This window comes from Mustela erminea, chromosome 10 (assembly GCF_009829155.1).
Source record: "Mustela erminea isolate mMusErm1 chromosome 10, mMusErm1.Pri, whole genome shotgun sequence".
NCBI classification, from domain to species: domain Eukaryota; kingdom Metazoa; phylum Chordata; class Mammalia; order Carnivora; family Mustelidae; genus Mustela; species Mustela erminea.
The window spans coordinates 102,652,342-102,676,194 of NC_045623.1; the positions used below are offsets into that span (position 1 = coordinate 102,652,342).

At 41.7% G+C, this 23,853-nt stretch overlaps 1 protein-coding gene across 12 annotated transcripts in view; it reads right to left on the reverse strand.

Moving 5' to 3' along the window:
• KIF1B (kinesin family member 1B) overlaps positions 1-23,853 on the reverse strand; it is a 145,595-nt gene that overhangs the window by 96,957 nt on the left and 24,785 nt on the right. For all 12 annotated transcript variants that reach the window (XM_032301545.1, XM_032301546.1, XM_032301549.1 and 9 more), the window contains exons 3-5: positions 7,306-7,382; positions 6,379-6,558; positions 3,575-3,640 (exon numbers count right to left, since the gene is read on the reverse strand). In XM_032301545.1, the coding sequence (XP_032157436.1) occupies positions 3,575-3,640; positions 6,379-6,558; positions 7,306-7,382 (323 nt within the window). The remainder of the gene's footprint in view (positions 1-3,574; positions 3,641-6,378; positions 6,559-7,305; positions 7,383-23,853) is intronic.

A 23,853-nucleotide genomic window follows, 5' to 3' on the forward strand; every position in this document is an offset into this window, starting at 1 on the left:
TACTAATACACTTCTAAAAATATATGCTGTTGTCAATAATTGAGGGCTACAGTGAGGTTACTCTAAAAGCTTGGAAATAAAAATTCTATTAGAGTTAACACGAAGAAATACTACCAATGTTCCAGAGCAGGGAAGACAAAAAAGAGACCAGCAACCCCAGTATGGTAACACTAACCACACACAAACCATGTATCTACCACAAGGAGTGAGGACTGGTCAGCATGGAGTCTGACGGCATGGCGAGACCTGTCCACGACTGGTGAGGGAAGAGGAAGCCTCAGCCAGTATATTGCGGAAGTCTCGTCCCACCAGCAGGACTGTTCCTCTCCTGGAGCTGAAGGTCTCAGACTATCCTTTCTTTACCTGAAGCAAGCCAACATCTCACTCATCTAGGAAACTCCTCCCTCTCTAACTCCATGTTCACTAAAAAACCAGCAGGGTTCCAATAGAAGTCTGTCCACAGGAAGGTAGGATAATATACCAGCCTTGCTAATGTTTAATGTTCTGGTCTAGGGAAGAATAAAAAATAAAAGGGAAAGTAACAAATAAAAGTAGTGGTTTCATAACACAAGTCAAATGAGCTTCACTCAAGAGTCTGGCTTTGAAGGTTGCTTCTGGTCCTGATTTATCTGTAAGATCAGACTTCTAGGCAAATAAGGCTCTGGAGGGGGAAATTCACCACAGGAGGACTCATTATGCTCTTCTCTTGTGTATCCTGAGCTATTCAAGCACACAATAAAATTTGGCACTTGTATACTTTAAATTTCTATAGACACATTTCCAAGTGTCTGAAACAATAGAACCACTATTTCTATTGCTTTTTTCTTTCACTCAGTCTCAGATCTGACTGTGTACTTTATTTTTATTTTTTAAAAAAGATTTTATTTATTGGGGCGCCTGGGTGGCTCAGTGGGTTAAAGCCTCTGCCTTCGGCTCAGGTCATGGTCCTGGAGTTCTGGGATTGAGCCCCACAGTCAGGCTCTCTGCTCAGTGGGGAGCCTGCTTCCCCCTCTCTCTCTCTGCCTGCCTCTCTGCCTACTTGTGACCTCTGTCTGTCAAATAAATAAATAAAATCTTTAAAAAAAAAAAAAGATTTTATTTATTTATTTGACAAAGAGCAAGAGAGGAAATACAAGCAGGGGAAGTGGGAGACGGAGAAGCAGGCTTCCCACTGAGCAGGGAGCCTGATGCGAGACTCCAATCCCAGGACCCTGGGATCATCACCTGAGCCACAGGCAGAGGCTTAACAACTGAGCCACCTAGGTGTCCCACTGACTGTATATCTACACTGCATTTTAGAATCAGTTTTTAAAATATGGAGAACCCTTGAGTAACTGATCCCATATGAGATCAAAACAACAGGACAACAACAGGACACCTTCTTAAAGCAGGTCTTCCTATAAAGTGAAATGGCACTTTAACATTCCTGTGTAGTATTTAAACTTGGATATACACTCCGGAGTCTCAGAAAGATACTACATCTTTTTGAATGATTTGCTGTCCCTCTTCACCCAGGTATGGGAGTGTGAGGACCCAAGTAACCTAGGTAAGGGCTGCTGTGCTCTGCTACTTATTCTCTAACTCGCAAACCCACCTAAAGCCAGCACCAGTTCCTTTACTTCCAAGCCAGCCACTACAGCCCCCACGCGGCAAATTCAATTCACTGAGCAGAAGCATCTTCCAGGCATTTTCTAGGCACTTGGCACACATCAGTAAATAAAACAGACAAAAATCCCTGCCCCAGCGAGTTTATGATTCTAAATAAAAATAAGTGACAAATACTTAAGTAAACAGAATTCTAAAGTAGGTTAGAACATGAAGAGACCCGGGGTGGGGCCGGGAGGGGAGGGAGAACAGGAGAGAGACCAGAGCGCTGGGCTGGAGGGCCGGCTGCAGGGTTAAACAACGCGGTCAAATAAGTTTCGTTGAGAGGGTGAGCCTTGAGCAAATGACTGGGAGGAGCTGAAATACTTAGACAAAAATATATACAGAGGAAGAAAATTTCAGGCAGAAGAAAAAGTAAATGTAAAGGCCCTGAGGTAGGAAAAGTTCCTATTGTTCCAGAAAGGGCCAAAAAGCCAGTGGCTGGAGCAAATACAGGAGAGAAGCAGGAGAGCGGGCAGAGGTCCCGACGCAAGGCAGTACAGGACCGACTACACCGCACTCCAAGCAGACTGTGAGCGCCGGTAAGAAAGGACGTGGCGTCTTCTCCTATTATCTACCAGCTCAAAAATTGTCACATTCTATCTCTCTGTCTATCCTTTGAATTTATTTAAAATATGTGATATTTTAATAAGAATAAAATCTACTGAATTTTCATTTGTTATACATTTAGTTGTCAAAAAGAATATAGGATGAGACAAGTTATTTAGAGACTTAATTTTAACAAAAATATTTTTAGAGCAGCACATTCCCATTTTGGTGTATGATAGTCACAAGGCAGAATTCTCTAAAATTTATAGATTTAGGCAACACTTTATAGGTAAAGAAAAGTTGACCAGCTATGTGGGTCAACTTGGAATTGTGTAAGTCCTATAGAATATCACAACACATACATTAAAAAAAAAAAGTTTGCTTAAAAACAGCTTCATGTCTCAGAACAACAGGCTCATGTTAATAGAACACTTAATTTCAGTTACTACAGAACTGAGTAGCAAAGCAGGAGGTAAGTGAAACAGCTTCAAAAAGCACATATCAATGAGTAGAAATGTTAATTAAATAAATGAATGTATGTATACAATGTAATTCTACAGACCTCTTCTTCAAAGAGCTGGAGTATACACTGGGTGAAGAATAACTGTCTAAGATTGTAGGCGATTAGAAAGAGGGAAGGGGAGATCTGATTATGCAGAATTTAAAAACTAATGTCTGGGGGGCACCTAGGTGGCTCAGTCGTTAAGCCTCTGCCTTCGGCTCAGGTCATGATCCCGAGGTCCTGGAATCGAGGCCTACATCGGGCTCCCTGCTAGGCGAGAAGACTGCTTTCCACCACCCCCCCCCCCTTCTTGTGTTCCATCTCTCACTGGCACAATAAATAAAATAAAATAAAATAAAATAAAATAAAATAAAATAAAATAAAATAAATTAAATCTTCAAAAACAAACACCAATGCCTGTCACAAATCACTATTAATAAATATGAAAGGGGGAAAGAATTCACACAAATGATCAAGATAAGCACTGCAATCTCAAAATGTAAATAGGCATATGTATAATTTACAAAAACAAAAATACTACAAGTTGGCAATGACACAATGGGTACTTACACCCTCCTGATGGGACTGGAAATTGGTACAGTGTTTCTTTCTAAAAAGCTGTTTGGCAATTCACATGTATTGTTTGACAACCGGATACGTAAACGAAATAACTAAAAATAAAGCTTATGAACAAGCTTCTGACTTATGAACAAGGACTTAATTGCAACGTTATTCATGATGACCAAAACTCAGAAGCAGCCTAAGAATACAAAACTGGGAGAGTGGTTAAACGACCCGCAGTCATCACCTGGGCCCGCTGGAATGGAGGCGACGGAGTCCAGAGGCCTGTGGCTTTATTTAACCCACGGCTGTACTCACCTCTACAGAGTAAGACATTTCTTCATTACAGTTGTCATTGATTTTCTCAAACAGTTCTTCACATAACTACAGAGGCAGAAGGAGAGAGGTGGGAACAGCGTAAACGGGAGAAGTATAAAGACACCCATGAGTGCTAAATGAATAAGCGAGATACCTTTTCTCTTTCTCAAAATATTAATGGTAACAACATCAAAGGAGAATGCATTGAATGAAATAAAAGGACAGTTGTGAATTTTTATTCTCCCTTGATGACAGCATCTCAGAAATGTTTCCTTAGAAAGCAAGCCACATTTAGGGGAAAAGTTCTGTGTCTTCCTGTGTTAGGTCCCTAGCACATTAAATTTATGTAGAATCCAATTCGTCACACTATCCTAGAGTAACAGTGAATCTACTACTATTATGTAGCAGTCAAACTACTATTAAACTACATTTTGGGGATGCCTGAGTGGCTCAGTCAGTTAAGCATCTGCCTTCAGCTCAGGTCATGATCCCAGAGGCCACATTGGGTCCTTGCTTAGGGGGAGCCTGCTTCTCCCTCTGCCTGCCACTCCCTCTGCTTCCGTTCACATATGCTTTCTTTCTCTCTGACGAATACAAAACAAACAAAAAACCCTATATTTTGTACACATTTTATCATGCTATATAAATTTTATTTTATATTGTCAGTTACCATACACATTACAAATCATACATATGTATGTATAAAGAGAGAATGCATACTATTTCAAGGGAGTAAATGAAGGTATTTAAGAATTAATTTTGATAGTACGGAGGTGCCTGGCTGGCTCAGTCAGTGGAACATGCAACTCTTCATCCCAGGGTTGTGAGTTCAAGCCCTACGCTTGGTGTAAAGATTACTTCCAAATAAATAAATAAATAAATAAAAGAATAATTCTGTCCGTATAAAATTTTCCCCTTTACCTTTGTCTTAAGATTCCATGCCCTTTATAAGAGGCTATTCTACCTCACAGTGACATTTCCAACAGAAAACATTAACTTTTCTAGATCAGGAAAATCACAAAATTTCACTCTCCCCATCCTCTGAATTTATTCAAAATGTGGTATTTTAATAGGAATACTTGATAAAATTCTATTAAATTTTCATCTGCTATACATTTAATGTTTAGGCAATCAGGACAGATTTGGAAAATGAACTCTATGTTTGTGATTCTCCAGAAGTCTAAACAGAATTTAAAATGTATTATAAATGGCAGTCTCTAAATGATAATCTTGTTTTTAAAAATTAATGCTTTTGCATTAAAATTAAATATTTCAAAATTCTACAAGAGATATATATGTAATTACATAAAAACAGATTAGGGGCACCTGGGTGGCTCAGTCATTAAGCGTCCGCCTTCGGCTCAGGTCATGATCCCAGGGTCCTGGGATCAAGCCCTGCGTCGGGCTCCCTCCTCAGCGGGAAATATGCTTCTCCCTCTCCTACTCCCCCTGCTTATGTTCCCTCTCTCACTGTTTCTCTCTGTCAAAATAAATAAATAAAATCTTTTTTTAAAGAAGATTAAAGGAGAAGGACGGAGAAACTAAGTGTGATGATGGAGTAAACAGACTGTTTAGTGTAAGTTGCTATGATCTACAGAATATTATTTCATTGCTAAAGAAGCATACATAGTAGTAGAAGTAAGGCCTCCAGAACCACCGTGCCTGCATTGGGATTCTAGCTCTGCCACTCCCTTGGGCAAGTGACATGACCTCCCTATGCTTCAGTTTCCTCATCTTTAAAATGAGGGAAATAAAATAAAGGCAACAACTGCATCTACTTCTTAGGGTCAAACTAGGAGGATGAGCTGAGTATCTGTGAAACACTTGGACCAGTGCTCGCACATCATGAGTGCTACACAGTATTTTCTCTAATTATTATTGTAATTTTTGCTACTCCTATACACAAAGAAGGACAATTCCTAATAGATGTTTTAATATTGACAAATATTTTTAACAGAAGAAAATACATTAGTATGTTCAGTTTTTTCTGAAAAATTCTTAGTCTTTACTGATAGTTAAGCATTTCAATTATACAGCTGAATTTAAAATTATAGTCCAATAATCCATTAGAAAAAGTAGCTGTTGCTCTCTTATGTATCTTACTCTCAGAATACAGAGGTTACACTAGGCCTATAGTAAAAAAAAAAAAAAAACTTTAAAACTAATTCCAAATATCATCAATAAAAGCAAACCACACTTCTGTCATTAATGAGAGAAGTTCCTTCTAAATTCCTAAGTTTCTATGTCACAACTCCTCTCCATTCCAAACATACAAGGTCAAAAGACACTGCTCTTAAGAATTCTCAGACTATTCAAGCTTACTGTGATAATATTAAATTAATAAGATAAAAGGAAAATATCTCTGATAAGGCAATTAAAAAACTAAAAAATAATCATATGTTTAAAAGGTGATCTATATTATGGGATTTGGTAAACTATCTGATCAACAACACCGACCAGGTGTCCCAGGATCCAGAACAAAGCCTGGCACACGCTACCATTTTTTAAAGAAGCTGGTAGCACTGTTCAAAAGATAAAATACCCAGACAGGGGTATGCAGCAAAACTTTTACAGAATGCCAACTCCCCACATTTAAAGACAGACATGTCTACATGTCGGTCTTTTCCATTAGACCACTAGATCCTTTGAAGAAAGGAACAAGTGATTTATTTTATTTTTGTCCCTTGCATAGGATAGTCCCGGTATAAATGTTGGCTAAATAAAAGAAAAATATGTATTGTTACAGCAAGTGAAAACTAAAAGTAATATTAAACAGAGGTCTTTTGTTGTTTTTGTTTTTTTACCTGTGGAATTATGCCAGCCTGGCTTTCTTCTTGTTTACCCATCATTGTATAAGATTTCCCAGCACCAGTCTGCCCATAGGCAAAAATACAGACATTATATCCCTCAAAGGCATGTAAGAGCATTTCCTTTCCAATGTCATTGTACACACGGTTTTGAGATGCAAAACAGGGATCTTCAGGCTGTAGAGATTAAAAGGAGAAATAAACAGCATTTCATTCGTATTCTTTCCTAGGCTTATTTGATTACTGCTTTAATAAATTTAAATGTTTGGAATCTCAACAGTCACCTATTAAAATATATTATAAAATTTTTAAATCCTTTCTACACAGCTTATTTTTCTCTTATTTCTCACACACATACACACACACACAGTCATCCGGCTCAGCCAAACATAAAAATATCTGCATGAAATTATCTCACCCAATTACACGTCACTTTCCATAACCTTAAAAGTATCACTCTTCCATCCACAGAAAGGTACAAGAAAATTTTCTTAAATGGAAAATGGTACTAAAAGTTCAAAGGTCAAGTCCACATATAAAAATACTTCCCAGCACTCACTCTAGGTAGTATGGCTATTTCTCAATAAACCTAGCTTTTAGTGACAAATGTCCAACCCCTTTCACAGGTCTTTCTGTTGGTCATCAGGTTCTGTCAGTAGTTTAAAACCTCTCCTACTCCAGCACAAAACAGAAAAAAAAAAATGTAATGAAGAGAGACAAATGCAAGCTGTAGTTCACGAAAAATCCCTAGAAGCCAGCAAGATTTGGGTCCTTTACTATAAGAAGAGTACCGCAAAGGGCCCCACGCTTCCCATTTTCCTAGGTGTTAGTCATCTCTGTCCTCTTTCTGGACCTTCAAGCTCTTTCAAAACTGTTCACAACCAGCACTGTTCTATTACTACACTGCACCGTAAGTATACTCACCGAGGTATGAGACCAGTAGGAGTAGTCGAAACTAAAGGACTTTGGAGCTTCCTTTGGGTTCTTTGGGTTAATAATACCTAGAAAATGAAAATGATTTGGTTTTGTAAGTCACTCAGTTACATGTTCTTTAGTTCAACATGATGTTGTTTTAAGTTCAAAACATCCAAATCAGTAAATTCATACCACTGAATCTGAAGAAGGCAATCGAAAAACAAAAATTATCACATTTTTATTTTTATTTTTTTTTTTAAAGATTTTATTTATTTATTTGACAGAGAGAAATCACAAGTAGATGGAGAGGCAGGCAGAGAGAGAGGGAAGCAGGCTCCCTGCTGAGCAGAGAGCCCGATGCGGGACTTGATCCCAGGACCCTGAGATCATGACCTGAGCCTAAGGCAGCGGCTTAACCCACTGAGCCACCCAGGTGCCCCAAAAATTATCACATTTTTAACAGGTAGGATCTGTACATAGAATTTAGAAGAATCAGACCATCAACATCCACTGGGTGCCACCAGGATTCAGAACACAGCCCGGTACAGAGCAGGTGCTCAGTAAGTATTTTATGGCTGAACCATGGTAAATAAGAACCCCAAATTCAGAAATGGGCCACATAATTATTTGCATAAATATTTCAAAACATTAGAAATAAAAATTAGGGGCCCCTAAGTGGCTTAGTTGGTTAAGCAACTGCCTACAGTTCAGGTCATGATCCCAGGGTCTTGGGATCGAGTCCCACATCAGGCTCCCCCTGCTTCTCCTCCTCCCTCTGCCTGCCACTCCTCCTGCTTGTGCCCCCTCTCTCTCTGTCAAACAAATAAATAAAATCTTCTAAAAATAAATAAATAAATAAAAATTAGACAATTACTGGATACAACTACCTGAAGTAAATCCTTTTAAAAGATCTTATTATCTACTTTAGAAAAGCATTTGATAATTAAGTATTCACTGGAAAGACAGTCTTATTTCTGAAATCCACATTCGATAATAACATTATACACACACACACACACACACACACACACACGTGTACTGTGTGTGTATGTCTACAGTGGAATCACAGACCACAAATCATCTGCCGAATGTTATAGGCAACAAAATTGGTTTAAGAATTTTATTTATTCATTTATATGAGAGAGAGCACCCACGCGTACAAGCAGGGAGGAGGGGCAGAGGGAAAGGGAGCAGGGAGTCTGACTTGGGCTCGATCCCAGGACCCTGGGATCATGACCTGAGGCACCCAGGTGCCCTGAGACAGCAAAATTACTTTTTGACAGAAAAGCACGAAGCCTTACTGCCCCGACTGAACGTATTTCAGGTGTGACCAACCCAGGCGCCCCATACTTCAGGGACCGTCTGAACCCGAGGCTTAGTCTCCCTTCCTTCCTCACACACGGAAAGCCTTAGTGCCTCCGACTGCACATGGAAGAGAGTCTTCACGACACGGGGTCATGAAATCTCTTCAAAGACCAGACGTCTCAGCCAATCCACTTCCCTAAGGCACGGCCACGTCCCAGGCTATCGGTGAGATCACGATGAAAAAATAACGTCCCGGGCACCTGCTGCCCAGGACACAAACAGCAACAGTTGCTACGGCGGCGCTCAGTTCTCCCTCCGGCTGGGCTCCGCGGCCGGGCCACACACTTCGGCTCAAACCTCAGCTGCTGCAGAGTGTGAACAGGCTCGTACTGCACAGAATCATGTGACGAGGAGACATGGTTCTAGAAAGAACATCTCCCCACACACAAACGGCAACCTAAGCAATGAACCAAAAGGCACCAGGGACGAGATTTACATAATGGCCAGCCTCGTGCAGTGCTAGAAGCACCGTAAGCCCTGAGCTCTGGGAACATCCTGCGGACCTGCCCTCCTGCCCCTAAGGCAGACAGAGGTGGTGTCACCGTCACTGTACAGAGACACCATCACAAAGAGGTTCAGCAACGTCAGCAAGGCTACAGAGCTAGCTAGTGGCAAACCAGGATGCGGACTCCGACGGCTCAGCTCCAGAGCCCCCACTCGTAGCCACGGTACCCGTTTACAGGCTTACTCTTTGCCTCTATGTAGCGACTGCCAGGGCAAACACAGTAAGGCATTTTATGCGTATGTATACATATGTGTGCATGTATGCACATGTCTACGACCACCCCCTAAAATTACATCATGGGCATTGTTTAGAACCTTCTTACCCAGGGGCCCCTGGGTGGCTCAGTGGGTTAAAGCCTCTGCCTTCAGCTCAGGTCATGATCCCAGGGCCCTGGGATCGAGCCCCATGTTGGGCTCTCTGCTCCTCGGGGAGCCTGTTTCCCCTTCTCTCTCTCTCTGCCTGCCTCTCTGCCCACTTGTGATCTCTGTCAAACAAATATGATGAAATCTTAAAAAAACAAAGCAACAACAACAAAAAAACCCTCCTTACCCATTGAAAACTAAGAACTAGGAGGATCACAGTTCCTAAAAGATGGAAGACTACCCACAAACTCTACCAAGCAAATGGAACTTAGTGTCACACTATGTGCACCAGATTCAGGCTTCAGCGGCGCAGCGACAGAGACCAGGACAAGACCCTCAAGTAGTCTTCACTGCTCAAAAACATGGTTAACATAAACACTCTCGAACCTCTAGGAAATTTGCTGTTATAAGACCTTGAAGCCATACTTGACTCCATCTTTTAGCTACTCACTGCTGGTACCAATTCTGCCAAGAACAACTTAAAATAGTTTCCAGTTGCACCTCTTTGTTCCCTCTTCCCTAGGACTAAGCAGCAGAAACACTACACCAGCAAGCAATTCTCCTGATCCACAAGAAATCCTTTTCCCCTTCCTCAAGATTCCCTCCTTTCAGATCTTTGCAGCTTCTGAATCTAAGTTTCCTAATGTACAGATTTGAACTCAAACTGCCTAAGTAACTGCCTGCATGTAGACAAAACTTTTTATTTTAACAAAAATAAGTAAATCAAAATATAATTCTGAAGAGCTACTTTCATAACAGTTATGTCAAACAAGATGAAATTTACCCACAATATTTAAAAGATTTTAATTCTTATATGAAGGATATTTTACAGAAAACACCTTAGAACAATGTAAAACTCAACTCAGTACTGTTGTTACCTGTTTGAGGGGGTAGTGTAAGCCCCGGAAGACATGCATAATTTTTTTTTTTTTGAAGATTTTATTTATTTATTTGACAGACAGAGATCACAAGTAGGCAGAGAGGCAGGCAGAGGGTTGTGGGGGGAAGCAGACTCTCTTCTGAGCAGAGAGCCCGATGTGGGGCTCGATCCCATGACCGGAGCCAAAAGCAGAGGCTTTAACCCACTGAGCCACCCAGGCGCCCTGGCATGGATAATTTCTATATGTTAGCTGAAGAGTATTTAATAGGATAGTTTGCTTTATATAATTCTTTACAGTTATATATGTCTCGTATTATCTTGAATATACGAAATGTTTCCTAATAAAAAAATTTGAAACTTTCCAACTCTGCAAACAAAAGCACTGTTATAAAAATAAAATATCAGCAACAGCCCTTCACCTCATCAGAAGCCCATGATCTCTACCATTACTTCCAAGGACAACGAACTAATATTTTCTAATGTGCCAAAGGTTTTCTCCTTCTGAATTAATAACAGTTGAGATCTAACTTACTTCCTTTAACCCAACTAAGAAACAGGATGTTTCCAACTATGACTAAAACGCGGCGGGGGGTGGGGGGGGACACAGTACATGTAATGGGAAGGAAATGCGATTGGGATCAAAGGACCATTCGGAATATGTTAATACTCTAAACGGATGATGAACACTAAGTAAATATATTCAGAATTTTTTGTCACCTGGGGTACCACTGCACTGAGTCCTCCCTAAAACTGAGATAATACCTAGCTCACAGGATTAAATGAGTAAAGCACTACACAAATGCTAATTTTCAAAAACAGGTATTTTTTGTTTTTAACTTTCTCAGTGTTTTGGTGGATATGTTAACCCTATTCCATGATCCTTAAACCAAAGTGAGGGAAGTTCCCCCACTAACTGGTAAAATAAGAATTCTATTTCTTGGGGCGCCTGGGTGGCTCAGTGGGTTAAAGCCTCTGCCTTTGGCTCAGGTCATGATCCCAGGGTCCTGGGATCAAGCCCCGCATCGGGCTCTCTGCTCAGCAAGGAGCCTGCTTCCCCCTCTCTTTCTGCCTGCCTCTCTGCCTACCTGTGATCTCTGTCTGTCAAATAAATAAATAAAATCTTAAAAAAAAACAAACTCTATTTCTTGGCAAGAATCAAAGTGCTGCATTGAGGTCCTACAGCTGCGTCACCAAATCTCTGAGGTTCCTACCACATTATAAATCCCTTCAGTATAGGGACCATGTCTTGGGGATCCCTCTATAATGCCCTACACCAAACAGGCACTCAGATGCATGTCCTTCTTTTGTCATGTATAATTCTAATATCATTAAATCCTATATGATTTACAGGAGCATAAAAAGAAAAATGAAAACACTGCATACCTATGCAATGTATACTTAAAATATCAGTTCATTTCATCAACTTTCAGAGAAAGAATGTAGAAAGAACTGTATTACCATAAGATGTGGCAATATTTAATATGACGGTTCTCTGTATCACAGTCAACTGAACGAAGAAAGCACTTAAGAACGAAATAACAGTAATTAATGAGTATCTTCAACATATAAACTATTTTCACCAACATAAACGCTGCTACAAATGCAGCATGCCTCCCAGGACCACGTGTCATCAGTGTGCAGGCTTTGTTTAGGATAAATCACCACTTTTTCTGCAACGAATGGACTCCAGGCATATTTTGAGGATTGGAGTCAGAACATAACTCTGTTTTAAATGCTCTATCCCTCATATTGCTTTGTTTCCTATAAAATCACCCTTCATGGGACGCCTGGGTGGCTCCGTTGGTTGAGCGGCTGCCCTCGGCTCAGGTCATGATCCCAGCGGCCTGGGATCGAGTCCAGCATTGGGCTCCTTGCTCGGCGGGGAGCCTGCTTCTCCCTCTGCTCGCCACTCTGTCTGCCTGTGCTCACTCACTCTCTCTGACAAATAAATAAATAAAAATCTTAAAAAAAAAAAAATCACCCTTCATGCCACTTTTTAAGGCTCCTTTTAAGCATCTTCCAGACCTAAGGCCTCCCCCCTCCTAGTGAGACTCCTCTGGACACACAGTATACTACAAACCGAGACCCATCTCCACAAGCAACTTTTAACAGATGATCTTAAGAGTCATCTCTGACTTTCTTCTCTCACACCCCACATCTGACTTACCCTATCAACTCTCTTTTCTTTTCTTTTTTTTTTTTTTAAAGATTTTATTTATTTATTTGACAGAGAGAGATCACAAGTAGGCAGAGAGGCAGAGAGAGAGAGAGGAGGAAGCAGGCTCCCTGCTGAGCAGAGAGCCCGACACGGGACTCGATCCCAGGACCCTGAGATCATGACCTGAGCCGAAGGCAGCGGCCTAACCCACTGAGCCACCCAGGCGCCCTCAACTCTACTTTCGAAATGAGTCTAGAATCCCGTGACTTCTTCACCACCACCACCACCACCACCACTACCTGGTCCAAGCCTCCACCTCTCTCACCCGGAAGATGGCACTGCGAACCGCGGTCCTCTTCTCACAATAACCCAGATCGTATCCACGTCATGCCTCCAGTGAACATTCCAACAGGTTCCCAACATACACTGAAGACAACTCGAGTCCCTTTCTGACCTCCTGCCTAGTTACTGGAGTGATTCCCCCCTTACTCCAGCCCCGCTGCCCTTCTCACTGCAGATATATACTCTCATTTCGGGGCCTTTGCACTCTGGCCCTACCAGGAATGCTCCTGTCCCATCCGAACAGCCCACTCCCTAACCTCACACAGGTCTCTGCTCAAACATCACCAGGGGGAGCAGATGGTCCTGTTCTGACCATCTTACTTAAACAGTATGCCTTCACTCTCCATCTGGTTACCCTGCTTTGTCCGTACTGCACACCGGACCACCTGGCTTATTCTGTGCGTCACTGGAATGTAGTTCCATGATATGAGAACTTCTGTTTCATCTACTGTTCTATCCCAGCTCCAAGGAGAGCACCTGCCACATGGTAGATACTCAATGCATACCCAAAGTACCAATGACTATATTAGTATTCTCTTTCCTTACAGATTGTTACTTCTTTGTAGCTGGATACCATGACTCCTCTTTCTGCAGCACTCACAGTGCTGACTTCATAAGTAGGTGGTGCTGATTTGCGGACCGGCACTTGGATCTCCCCGCACAACCTGCCTCTTGAGTCTTTTCTCCCTGAGCAGCCAACTTACTCAACTTCTGGCCAAGACAGTTCATCTCTGGGAGAGAAGGAGTCTAAATTTCTAATTCAGTGGTAGAAGTACAACTTCTAGGAAACCGCAGTAATGGGTAAACAGGGGACATAAGGAAAGATGACCAGGTTTTAAATCGGAAGATGTTCTGATGGGGGTCACCAGAAAAGATAAGGACAAAGGAAAATATAATGGGAGGCAGAAGAGTGGGATAGCGCTTGGAAATCCCTCTTCTTCCCCAGGTGTTTAGAACTATCTCTTACTGTATACATTTCACAGGAAATATGGACTCTCGGATCAGACACACCTACCACTTTACCACTCCAATTTATTGCTGTGAAGTTTTCTCCAGTATTCTAGATATAACAAGCTTGACCTGCATAAGGATTCTTTTTTTTTTTTTTTTTTTTTTTTTAAAGAACAAGCCCATCTTCCTGATCTTTCTGCCTGTCTTCCAGTGGTCCCTGACCCTCTGCCTTCTGTATCTTTACTCATTGTGCTTTACTCACTGTATCTTTACTCATTGTGCTCAGCTTTCCAAGCTTCCCAAGTTGGAAATAATACTAGTTTCCATGCTAGCATTCATCTTTCTCAAAAGAAGCATTCCTGGGGCACCTGGGTGGCTCAGTCAGTTAAGCATCCAACTCCTGATTTTGGTTCAGGTCATGATTTTATCGTCATGAGATCAAGCCCCACAGTGGGCTCCACTGTGGGCATGGAGTCTGCTTAAGATTCTCTCCACCTCTGCTCCCTCCATCCCCTGCAAAAAAGCAGCAGCAGCACTACTGCAAAAGATCCGAAGATCCTATTTTAAGAAAGGAAAAGTTAAACAGCACTTTCATTCATTGGGCACATTTATTAAGCACAAACTATGTGCCAGCAATGTGCTGGGAATACAATGGCAAGCAAACAAGTTATTTCTGCCCTTCTAGAGCTAATAGCCAATGGAGGAGGCAGACATATAATCACACAAAATAAGTAAACACTTTCAAATTGTGATAAGAGCCATGCTAGATAAGCATGGAGTTCTAGAAGAACACAGAAACAGGTATGTATAAAAAGAAACTTTGAAGAGAGATGATTTTTGAGTCAGTAAACTCTGATCTGATAAAACAGAAAAGCCTGGCTGAGGATAAATAGGAGACAGCTAGGGAAAGTGGAGATAACCACAGCTAACACTTATTAAATGCCTACTATGTTCCAAGCGTTAAAGCATTACATGTATTCACTCACTTAGTCCTTATAATAACCTCATGAGGTGGGTACTATTATCATCTCCATTTTACATTTGAGGCACCACAGAAGAACGTACCTGCCCAAGGCAAGAGGTTGGACTAAAGTTTGGAACATGGGGCTCCAAGGCTCCAAACCACTGGGCAGTGTGCATCCCAAGCCAGGAAGGGAGTCCTGGGGTAAAAAGACACATGTGGCATCCAGATACTGGTCTGGCAGGTGTGCCTCAAGTACAAGGGAAAACAAAGAAAATCACTAAAATCTCAGAGTCAAATCACCGAGAGACCTTAAAAAGTTAGTGAACCCTTGGGCAATGAGAAGCCACTGGAATGACTTGATTCTATTTATAGACTACAGTACAGAGAGTGGACTGGAAGAAGGCTTGAGTGGAAGTATAGAGACCAATTACATAGAACACAGCAACCACTGCAGAATATTTGGGAAATTTTGCTTGCCATTTCTAGAAGGACTCCCATGACAACTGGATTTGGCAATTAGAAATCCATGAGTTCCACTATGTAGCATTCGTGCAGGCAGGGAGAAAGGCCCATTCCTATAACAAAAACACTGTGTCTCTTGATCCAAAACTGAATTTTGTCTTACAGTGTGACTCAGTATTCAATGATCAAAATACAAGTTGACCTAGAAATAGAAAATACTTGTAGAAGACATTTCCAAGGACTTTAGCAATGAAGGAAACAGAATACTACAGAGGCTTTAATCTAACCACCCCTTAAGTATCCACTATTACCTTAGCATCCATCTATAACTTGAGCATATGACAAGCCTCAATTTTCCTATCTGTAAAATAGGTACAATAATATTACCACCTAGTTTTATAGAACTGTTATGGGAATTAATGACTAGTCCACATCAAGAATTCTAACACAAAGCAAATGTTCAAAATATTCTTTTATTTAACAAATATCTGATGGGGCGCCCATGTGGCTCAGTCCTTGGGTGTCTGCCTTTGGCTCAGGTCATGATCCCATGGTCCTGGGATAGAGCCCCGAATCTGGCTCCCTGCTCTGTGGGAAGCCTGCTTCTCCCTCTCCCACTCCCCCTGCTTGTGTTCCCTCTCTCGCTTTGTCTGTCTCTGTCAAATAAATAAATACAATCTTTAACGGCAACAACAAATTATTTGAGTGTCTACCATTGCCCCAGACCTGAAGTATCTAGTGAAAAACAGTCTCTTATCTTCAAGGAGGTTACGTTCTCATCTGGAAGTCAGATAATTAACTAATACAGATAGTATCGCCTGGGGAAGACAGATAAAGGAGAGTTAGGAGATACAAGATGACAGTGGAGGTGGCAGGGGTGGCCTTCATTTTTTTTTTTTTAAGATTTTATGTATTTATTTGACAGAGACAGTGAGAGAGGGAACATAAGCAGGGGGAGTGGGAGAGGGAAAAACAGGCCTCGCACCAAGCAGGGAGCCAGACACGGGGCTCGATCCCAGGACTCTGGAATCACAACCTGAGCCAAAGGCCGCCGTTTAACCACTGAGCCACTTCGGCTTTTGAAAGTAAGCAGACTGCCACCTCAAGGGCTCCTGGGTGGTGCAGGCGGTTAAGCATCCGACTCTGTTTTCCCTTGGATCATGTGCCCAGGGTTGTGAGATCAGATCCAGCCCCACTTAGAAATCCACACTCAGTATGGAGTTGGCTTCGGATTCTCTCTCTACCCACCTCGGCGCCTTCCCCACCTAAAATAAATAAATAAATAAATCTTTTTCTTTTTCTTTTTTTAAGGTGGGCTTACTGTTAACTCTGAGAAGGTAATTCAAGCACAGACCTTAGTAACATTTAAAGAAAAGCAAGACCACAACTGTAGCGAGAAAAAAAAAAAGAAAATAATGATGAAATGTAGGACCCCTGGGTGGCTTAGCCAGGTTAAGCATCTGCCTTTGGCTCAGGTCATGATCCTGGAGACCCGGGATCAAATCCCACATCAAGCTGCCTGCTTCTCCCTCTGCCCCTCACCCTGCTTTCCTGCTCTAATAAATAAATAAAATCTTAAAAAAAAAAATGAGCTGTCAATCAGCTAATTAATCACAGACCAAATTCTGTGGGGCCCTGCGCCCAAGGTGTGGGTTTTTTTATTTATTCAGTGACACTAGTCACAGAGGATTTGAAGCACAGAGGTGACAATAATCTGATTTACCTTTCCAAATAGGACTCTGCTGCTATATAGGAACAGAGGCAGAAGCAGAAAGACAGAAGTGACTGAGCACTGACTCAGACTAGAGCAGAAATGGTAAAAAGCAACTGAAGTCAGGACATACTATGAAGGCAGAGGGGACCGGCCTTACTGATGGACTGTCCTATAAGAGAGACAGACGACCAGAGTGACTCCAGTATTTGGTCTGAGAAACTAAAAAGAATGGGTGAGAATGAAGGGCAGGCCACTTTAGGTGCCCAGGGAGGAGAAAACAACAGTTCTACTGAGGACATGTTAAGTTTAAGATACTTCTTCGGCTTTCAAGTAGTGTTAGGTTAGCAGCTGGGTGGACAGTTCTAGAGATCTACAAAGAGGTCAGGCCAGGCTGGAGAAATTAATCTGGGAGTCATTGCCACTTCAAGTCATGACCCTTTAAGCTTTGAGTCTGAATGAAATAACCTAGGGGGTATGTCTTCTCTGGAGACAGAGGAGGGATGGAAGAAAAGAGGCCAAATCCTGGTGCGTTTTCATCCTAGGGGGTGAGGACCGACGGGAGGAGAACAGGCTGTGAGGGAGGAAGGCAATCGGAGCGCGCGGGGACCAGACAGCCCAGAGAGGAGACCGAAATGTTTCATGGAGGAAGTCAAGCTTTGCTACATATTATTATGACAATGCTGATTACCACAAGCTTCTCTAGCCCCCTGGAGGAATGAGCCTTTGTTCTAGGGATCTCCTGACTTCCTGGCAAACAACTCTGCTCCCCTCACCTGTGCCTTGGCTCCCATCACCATTCAGATCTCATCTAGCTTCAAGGCTGTTTTCTTACGTCCTGTCACAAATCAGAAAGGCAGCTTCAGCACTGAAAGTCTGACCAGACTTTTTCCCCAGTCCTCAGGGAAGAGGATCTTGGTTTCTCTCTTCCTATGCCCTACATGTCTTTTCCCCTTTGTCTTAAAGGTTTTATTCCTCGTGCTGTAGCGGACACTCATTACCTTCAGAGAGTAGAAGAACAGTGAGGAACAGGACAGCCGCTTTCATGCCAGGGCTTACCTGAAGACTCTTATCCAAGATAAATGGAAATGCCTTTAAAATGATTATCACAAAATGTTCCACAGCTGTTAGTTTACTGATGAACCGTAAGACCATCTTCTCTTTCTTAGAGACCCTTCTAGTCAAAATTGGCCTTACAAGTCTGTTAAGTGCCCCAATTTTACCACCTTTTTTCTTTGCCTTCTTCCCAACTTTGTTACTTCAGCATAAAGATGCAGAAATAATGTTTTAATTACTAAGCCCCAGAAAACAAGGCAGTCAAAACAAGATTTGTACTTAAAAACCTTTTTATTCTCCAGAATGAATTTGTTTATCTAATTTCTCAAAGTCTCTATGTAGCAATTACACTGCTGTTGGCAAACTATGAAAGATTTTGCCCGCAACTACAATTAACTTATCATTGTGCAACACTGTAACTTTATATTAACTTTTCTAAGAGCAATGTTTGCGGCTTGTTAAAAATCCCAGTGACATCTTCAATAAGAATTCCTCTTCCAAAAGCTTCTATACCCAAAATTTTTTTTTAAATTGCACACACTAAAGCCATTCTGTACACCTATTCCAAAACCATAAAACCAAAATCCATAAGCAGTTCCTTCCCCTACTGAGAATAATGTATTTCTAGAAACATATTAAAATGATATAAAAGCATATTGCCATGAAGTATAACCGAGCAGAACTATAACCATAAGTTTCTTCATCATTTAGAATAACAAAATTACATTCCAAATCCTATAAACAATATAAATGTACTATATGTGTTCACTATATACTCAATCCCAAAGTATTAAAAATAAATATACACAATGGGGGGAAAAAACCCTACTAACTCTATAATGTCACAATGCATCAACTGGGTATAAAATTAATATAATAGCTATAACAAACATTTTGTTTTAAAGATTTCATTTTCTTGGGGGCGCCTGGGTGGCTCAGTGGGTTAAAGCCTCTGCCTTCAGCTCGGGTCGTGATCCCAGGGAGCCTGCTTCTCCCTCTCTCTCTGCCTGCCTCTCTGCCTACTTGTGGTCTGTGTCTGTCAAATAAATAAATAAAATCTTAAAAAAAAAAAAAAAAAGATTTCATTTTCTTTAGTAATCTCTACACCCAACATTGGGCTCGAACTTACAATGCTAAGATCAAGAGTCATATACTCTACCGAGCCAGGCAGGTGCCCCAAGCTCTAACAAACACTGAACAAAGCCCAGCTAATAACTATTCCTAAGCAGATGCTGAGTGACTGGGAAGGGAGATGCTCTGGAAGGCCTCGCTCTCCCCTCAGTCTGGCGGCACAAAGACGGTGGAACTAGTAAGAATGCCCTTGTTATTCATAATTACCCTGCATCAAGAAGCGTCATCAAAATAAATTTCAACCTAACAGTTAAGTTCAAATTACACACAGAGAGTACTTCTACACAGAAGAGTAAAGCTTACTATTTTGAGAGGCAAGACATACTGGACAGGTATTAAGAGAGAGGTTCCGGAGTCAGCCAGCCCAAGTTCATTTTCTAGTTCTCCTAAACCTGTGACCCCAGACAAGTCATCTGTGAAATGGGGAAAATAGGAGTATCCGCCCTAAGATTATTGTGAGGACTAAGTGAGTTAAAATCTGTAAGTGCCTGACTGTGGTTGGCAGAGCTTAAGTGTTTATTACTGTTTTTGTTGTTGTTAATTACTAATCATGGTTTGGTTTTCCCCCTATTAACAGGCATTTAAAAAGCTGCTTTTGTTTCTTCCTTCACCCATTCTGCCTCCTCAAGTTTATTCAGAGTTACAAAATGAACTCTTGGTATCAGAGCAGAACAACATCACAAGGAAACAGTAAATGTGATAGTCAGTCATTCACACAGAGCTTCTGCTAATTCTGGCCACACAGTTTTTTATTCTGCCAAAGCAAAAACGCTCCCCAGACATTCCCCTACCTTTCCTGGCCCTATCCCTCAATCCTTCAGATGTCTCCCCTAGATGCTTTCATGAGTCACCACACTGCTATGATTCTTTCTCTCTAAAGCTCTCGGAGCCTAGGGGCCTCCCAGCTTATGTCTGCTGAATAACAAAAATCTAATTTCTTATAGATGCTCTCAAAACCCTGCTTTCAGGGGCGCTTGGGTGGCTCAGTGGGTTAAAGTCTCTGCCTTCAGCTCAGGTCATGATCCCAAGGTCCTGGGATAGAGCTCCGCATCGGGTTCTCTGCTCCTCGGGGAGTCTGCTTCCTCCTCTCTCTCTGCCTGCCTCTCTGCCCACTTGTGATCTCTCTCTCTCTCTCTCTCTCTCTCTGCCAAATAAATAAATAAATAAATGAAATCTAAAAAAAAAAAAAAAAAAAACCTGATTTCCTATTTCTTATTCTCACCATCTGTATGTACAGAGCATTCATCCCTAAGCAATGCAACTAAGAACAGTTTTTAGCTCACTGGAAATGATTTTGACAAAATAAGCAATTGTTAATATACTACCAAGAATGAAATCTAATTACATACCTTGCCTACCATATAACCAGATGCTGCAGGCCCTTTCTGGTCTAACAGCTCTCCGACTCTGCTAGCTCGGTTACAGCACTTCCCACTTCACTAGGCAACTACCAAGAGCAATCAGCATGGACTTTTAAAAATCAACTCCAATACATCTCAAGGAAAGGAAAGGAAGAAAGAAAAGCCTGGGGGTGGTTGCTTTCCCTTCGGGAAAACAAAAACAAAAACAAAAAACCCGCATCTATAAAACCTCCATGAAGTACAGTTTGAATTTAATCCAGACAACCTCAAAAGACTAGAACAATATGATGCAAATCAGCACAGAGAGAGGACTAGGTTTCCTACGAGATTTTAGCTGGACTTCTTCTGTTTCAGAATCTAGATGGCAGGTTTTTTAGGTATTTGAAGAAGTTTAAATTACAAAATGTAATAGAAAGCAGTTGTAAATACACAATACCAAGGATCTTCTCCAACTTGGGAAGAGGTATAATTGTTTCTGCCTTTAAATTTACATTCCCATTGAAAATAACAATTTAAATACCAAAATTCACCACGAAAAAAAATGTTGACCAACTTTTCAAATACCATCCTCTGCAGTACACCTGATTCCATTTGATGCTCACTAGCAACCCTGGGGTATGGGCGAGGCAGGCACTAGCAACATCTCCACTGAATAAACAAAAGACTTAAGGTCAAACGTCTGATCACAGAAGAGGAGTTAAAAAACGCACGCTTCATAAATATAACAGAGGACCATGTAGCCTCTAATATCACATGCTTAAAGAATACATGGAGGAATGTACCCAATACACCATTTAGTAAAAGGCTGGAGGCTTTACAAAGGGAGAGGAGGAGGGGTCAAAGAACAAACTCTTTTATTCTGAAAGAAATGGGAACCATCTTAGAGTTTGTGGGGAGAAAACAAACAAAAAACAATCTGATTTCCATTCTTTTTTTTTTTTTTAAAGATTTTATTTATTTATTTGACAGACAGAGATCACAAGGAGGCAGAGAGACAGGCAGAGAGAGAGGAGGAAGCAGGCTCCCTGCTGAGCAGAGAGCCCGATGCAGGGGCTCGGGGCTCGATCCCAGGACCCTGGGATCATGACCTGAGCCGAAGGCAGAGGCTTTAACCCACTGAGCCACCCAGGCGCCCCCTGATTTCCGTTCTAAAAGGACTGCTCTAGCTGCTCTGTTGAGAGGGAGTCCTAGAAAATAAGGGGTGAAGCCCGAAAACTTGCTAGGAGGTGACTGCGGGTAGTGGCAGTGGAGGAAAGAGTGGTCAGATTCTGAGTACCTTCTGAGACAGAGCTCACAGGCCTTTCTGATGGAGGCAAGAAAGGAGAGAAGTCAAGGGCGATTATATGATTTTTGCCCTGAGCAACCACAAAAACAGAATTTCCATTGAGTTGAGGGAAAGCTCAGGCGGAGACTGAAGAGGACATATCAGGAACTAAGTTTTGCACACGCTGAGTTCGACATGTTTATCAGCAGGAATATAAACTGCCTTCTAGAAACAATTCCTTGCCTTCCTGTGTGGGCTTACAGTCTTCTTTACAGTAGGCCTAAGCAGCAGTTTTAAAGCTCAATCATTTGATAATAGGGGATTAGATAAATTATGCTTTATTAATATATCAGAACACTATATATCCATGACAATCACGTCCTTGAAGAATACTTAAGAAAAGATGTGCTAGGGGCGCCTGGGTGGCTCAGTCATTAGATGTCTGTGTTTGGCTCGGGTGGTGATCCCAGGGTTCTGGGATGGAGCCCAACATCAGGCTCCCTGCTCAGTGGGTAACCTGCTTCTCCCTCTCCCACTTCCCCTGCTAGTGTGCCTTCTCTCACCGTCTCTGTCAAATAAAATCTTTAAAAAAAAGATGTGCTCAATAAGTTAATGATAATTTATCTCATCTAAAAGAGGGTACATTCAGGGATACATTCCAGGAGACCAGCTTAGAAGGCTGCCATGTGAGACACCATCGTGTCAGATGTAGAAGAAAATACAAAGTCTGTTTTGGGCCCAAGGAAAAAGAGGCAAAAGCTGCTCTGAAGGCTGACAGGGGACAGCAGGTCAGGATGTAAAAAGGTATTCAGAAAAGTCAGGGGCCAGCAGACGGTGCTAAACTGAGAAGGGCAGCCTCAAAGACCATCCAAAGGTCATTCTAAAGGACAAACTCAACTTCGGTCAACTCCAACTGAGTAAATGCAGTCTCAGTTCTGGGGCCCCTCTATTCCCCAACCTTAATCCCCCCACCACACACATACACACAACCCTCACTGCTGTAACTCCAAGTCTTGATTAGAGCAAAAGTGTTTCATTTCAAATTTTTAAAAAAAGTTTAATGCCACTGGTACCCACGTGGATTTCACTAGATTTTACTGAGTTCCTCCAGGGCCACAAGAAGCCTCTTGTTGCTGCTTATCTTCTTCCGGGCCAATGACCAAATGAGTGTCATTTAATCAATATGTACATGCCACTTAAAGAGTAAACATACCTCTCTTTGGAAAAAGGACTGAAAAGTATCTAGAAGGATTCAGAAAGAGGGGGCAGGAGAAAAATTTCATGGGCTTGTCCCCATCACACGAGAAGCCCTGGTCACTGATGTAAACAGACATCTTTGTATTTTCTTCTACATCTGACATGATAAAAACAGCTCTATTTACAGGGTGAAAACTTCGTTTTCTCCCTTTGTTTGTATACTTTTCAAATTAAGTACTTAGTATACAAATACTAGATAGATTCATAAAGTTTATAATTTATAGGGGCACCTGGGTGGCTCAGTTGGTTGAGCGTCTGACCCGTGGTTTTGGCTCAGGTCATGAGATCAAGTCCCAGGTTGGGGGTCTATGCTTAGCGCAGAGTCTGCTTGGGATGCTCCCTTCTCCCCCTCAACTTCCATCCCCGACTCGTGCACATGCACACTCTCTAAAAATAAATAAATAAATCTTAATATATAGTTATTTAATAAAATGCACAAGCTGTAACGAGAAGACAAAACCCCAGGTACCCACCAGACAGTTACAGAACAGGACTCTCACCTCGGCAGCTCCCCTAGCCGACCCTCCCAGATCTCCCTGCCTGCCGGCTGACCTCTGAAGCATGCGGAATTTTGTCATTACCGCCTTACTTTTCCTCAGAGTTTTACCCGTGTGTTTGTACAGCATAAAGAATACAGAGAACAGCTTCGCATGCTTTCAAATTTATATAAATACACTGGTTTCTTTTTTGAGTTGCTTATACAGCTACAATTTGTTTATAATTTGTGTGTGTGCACATAGTAATTCTTCTCTACTGTATTCTATTTTATGTAAATCTACCATGATTTA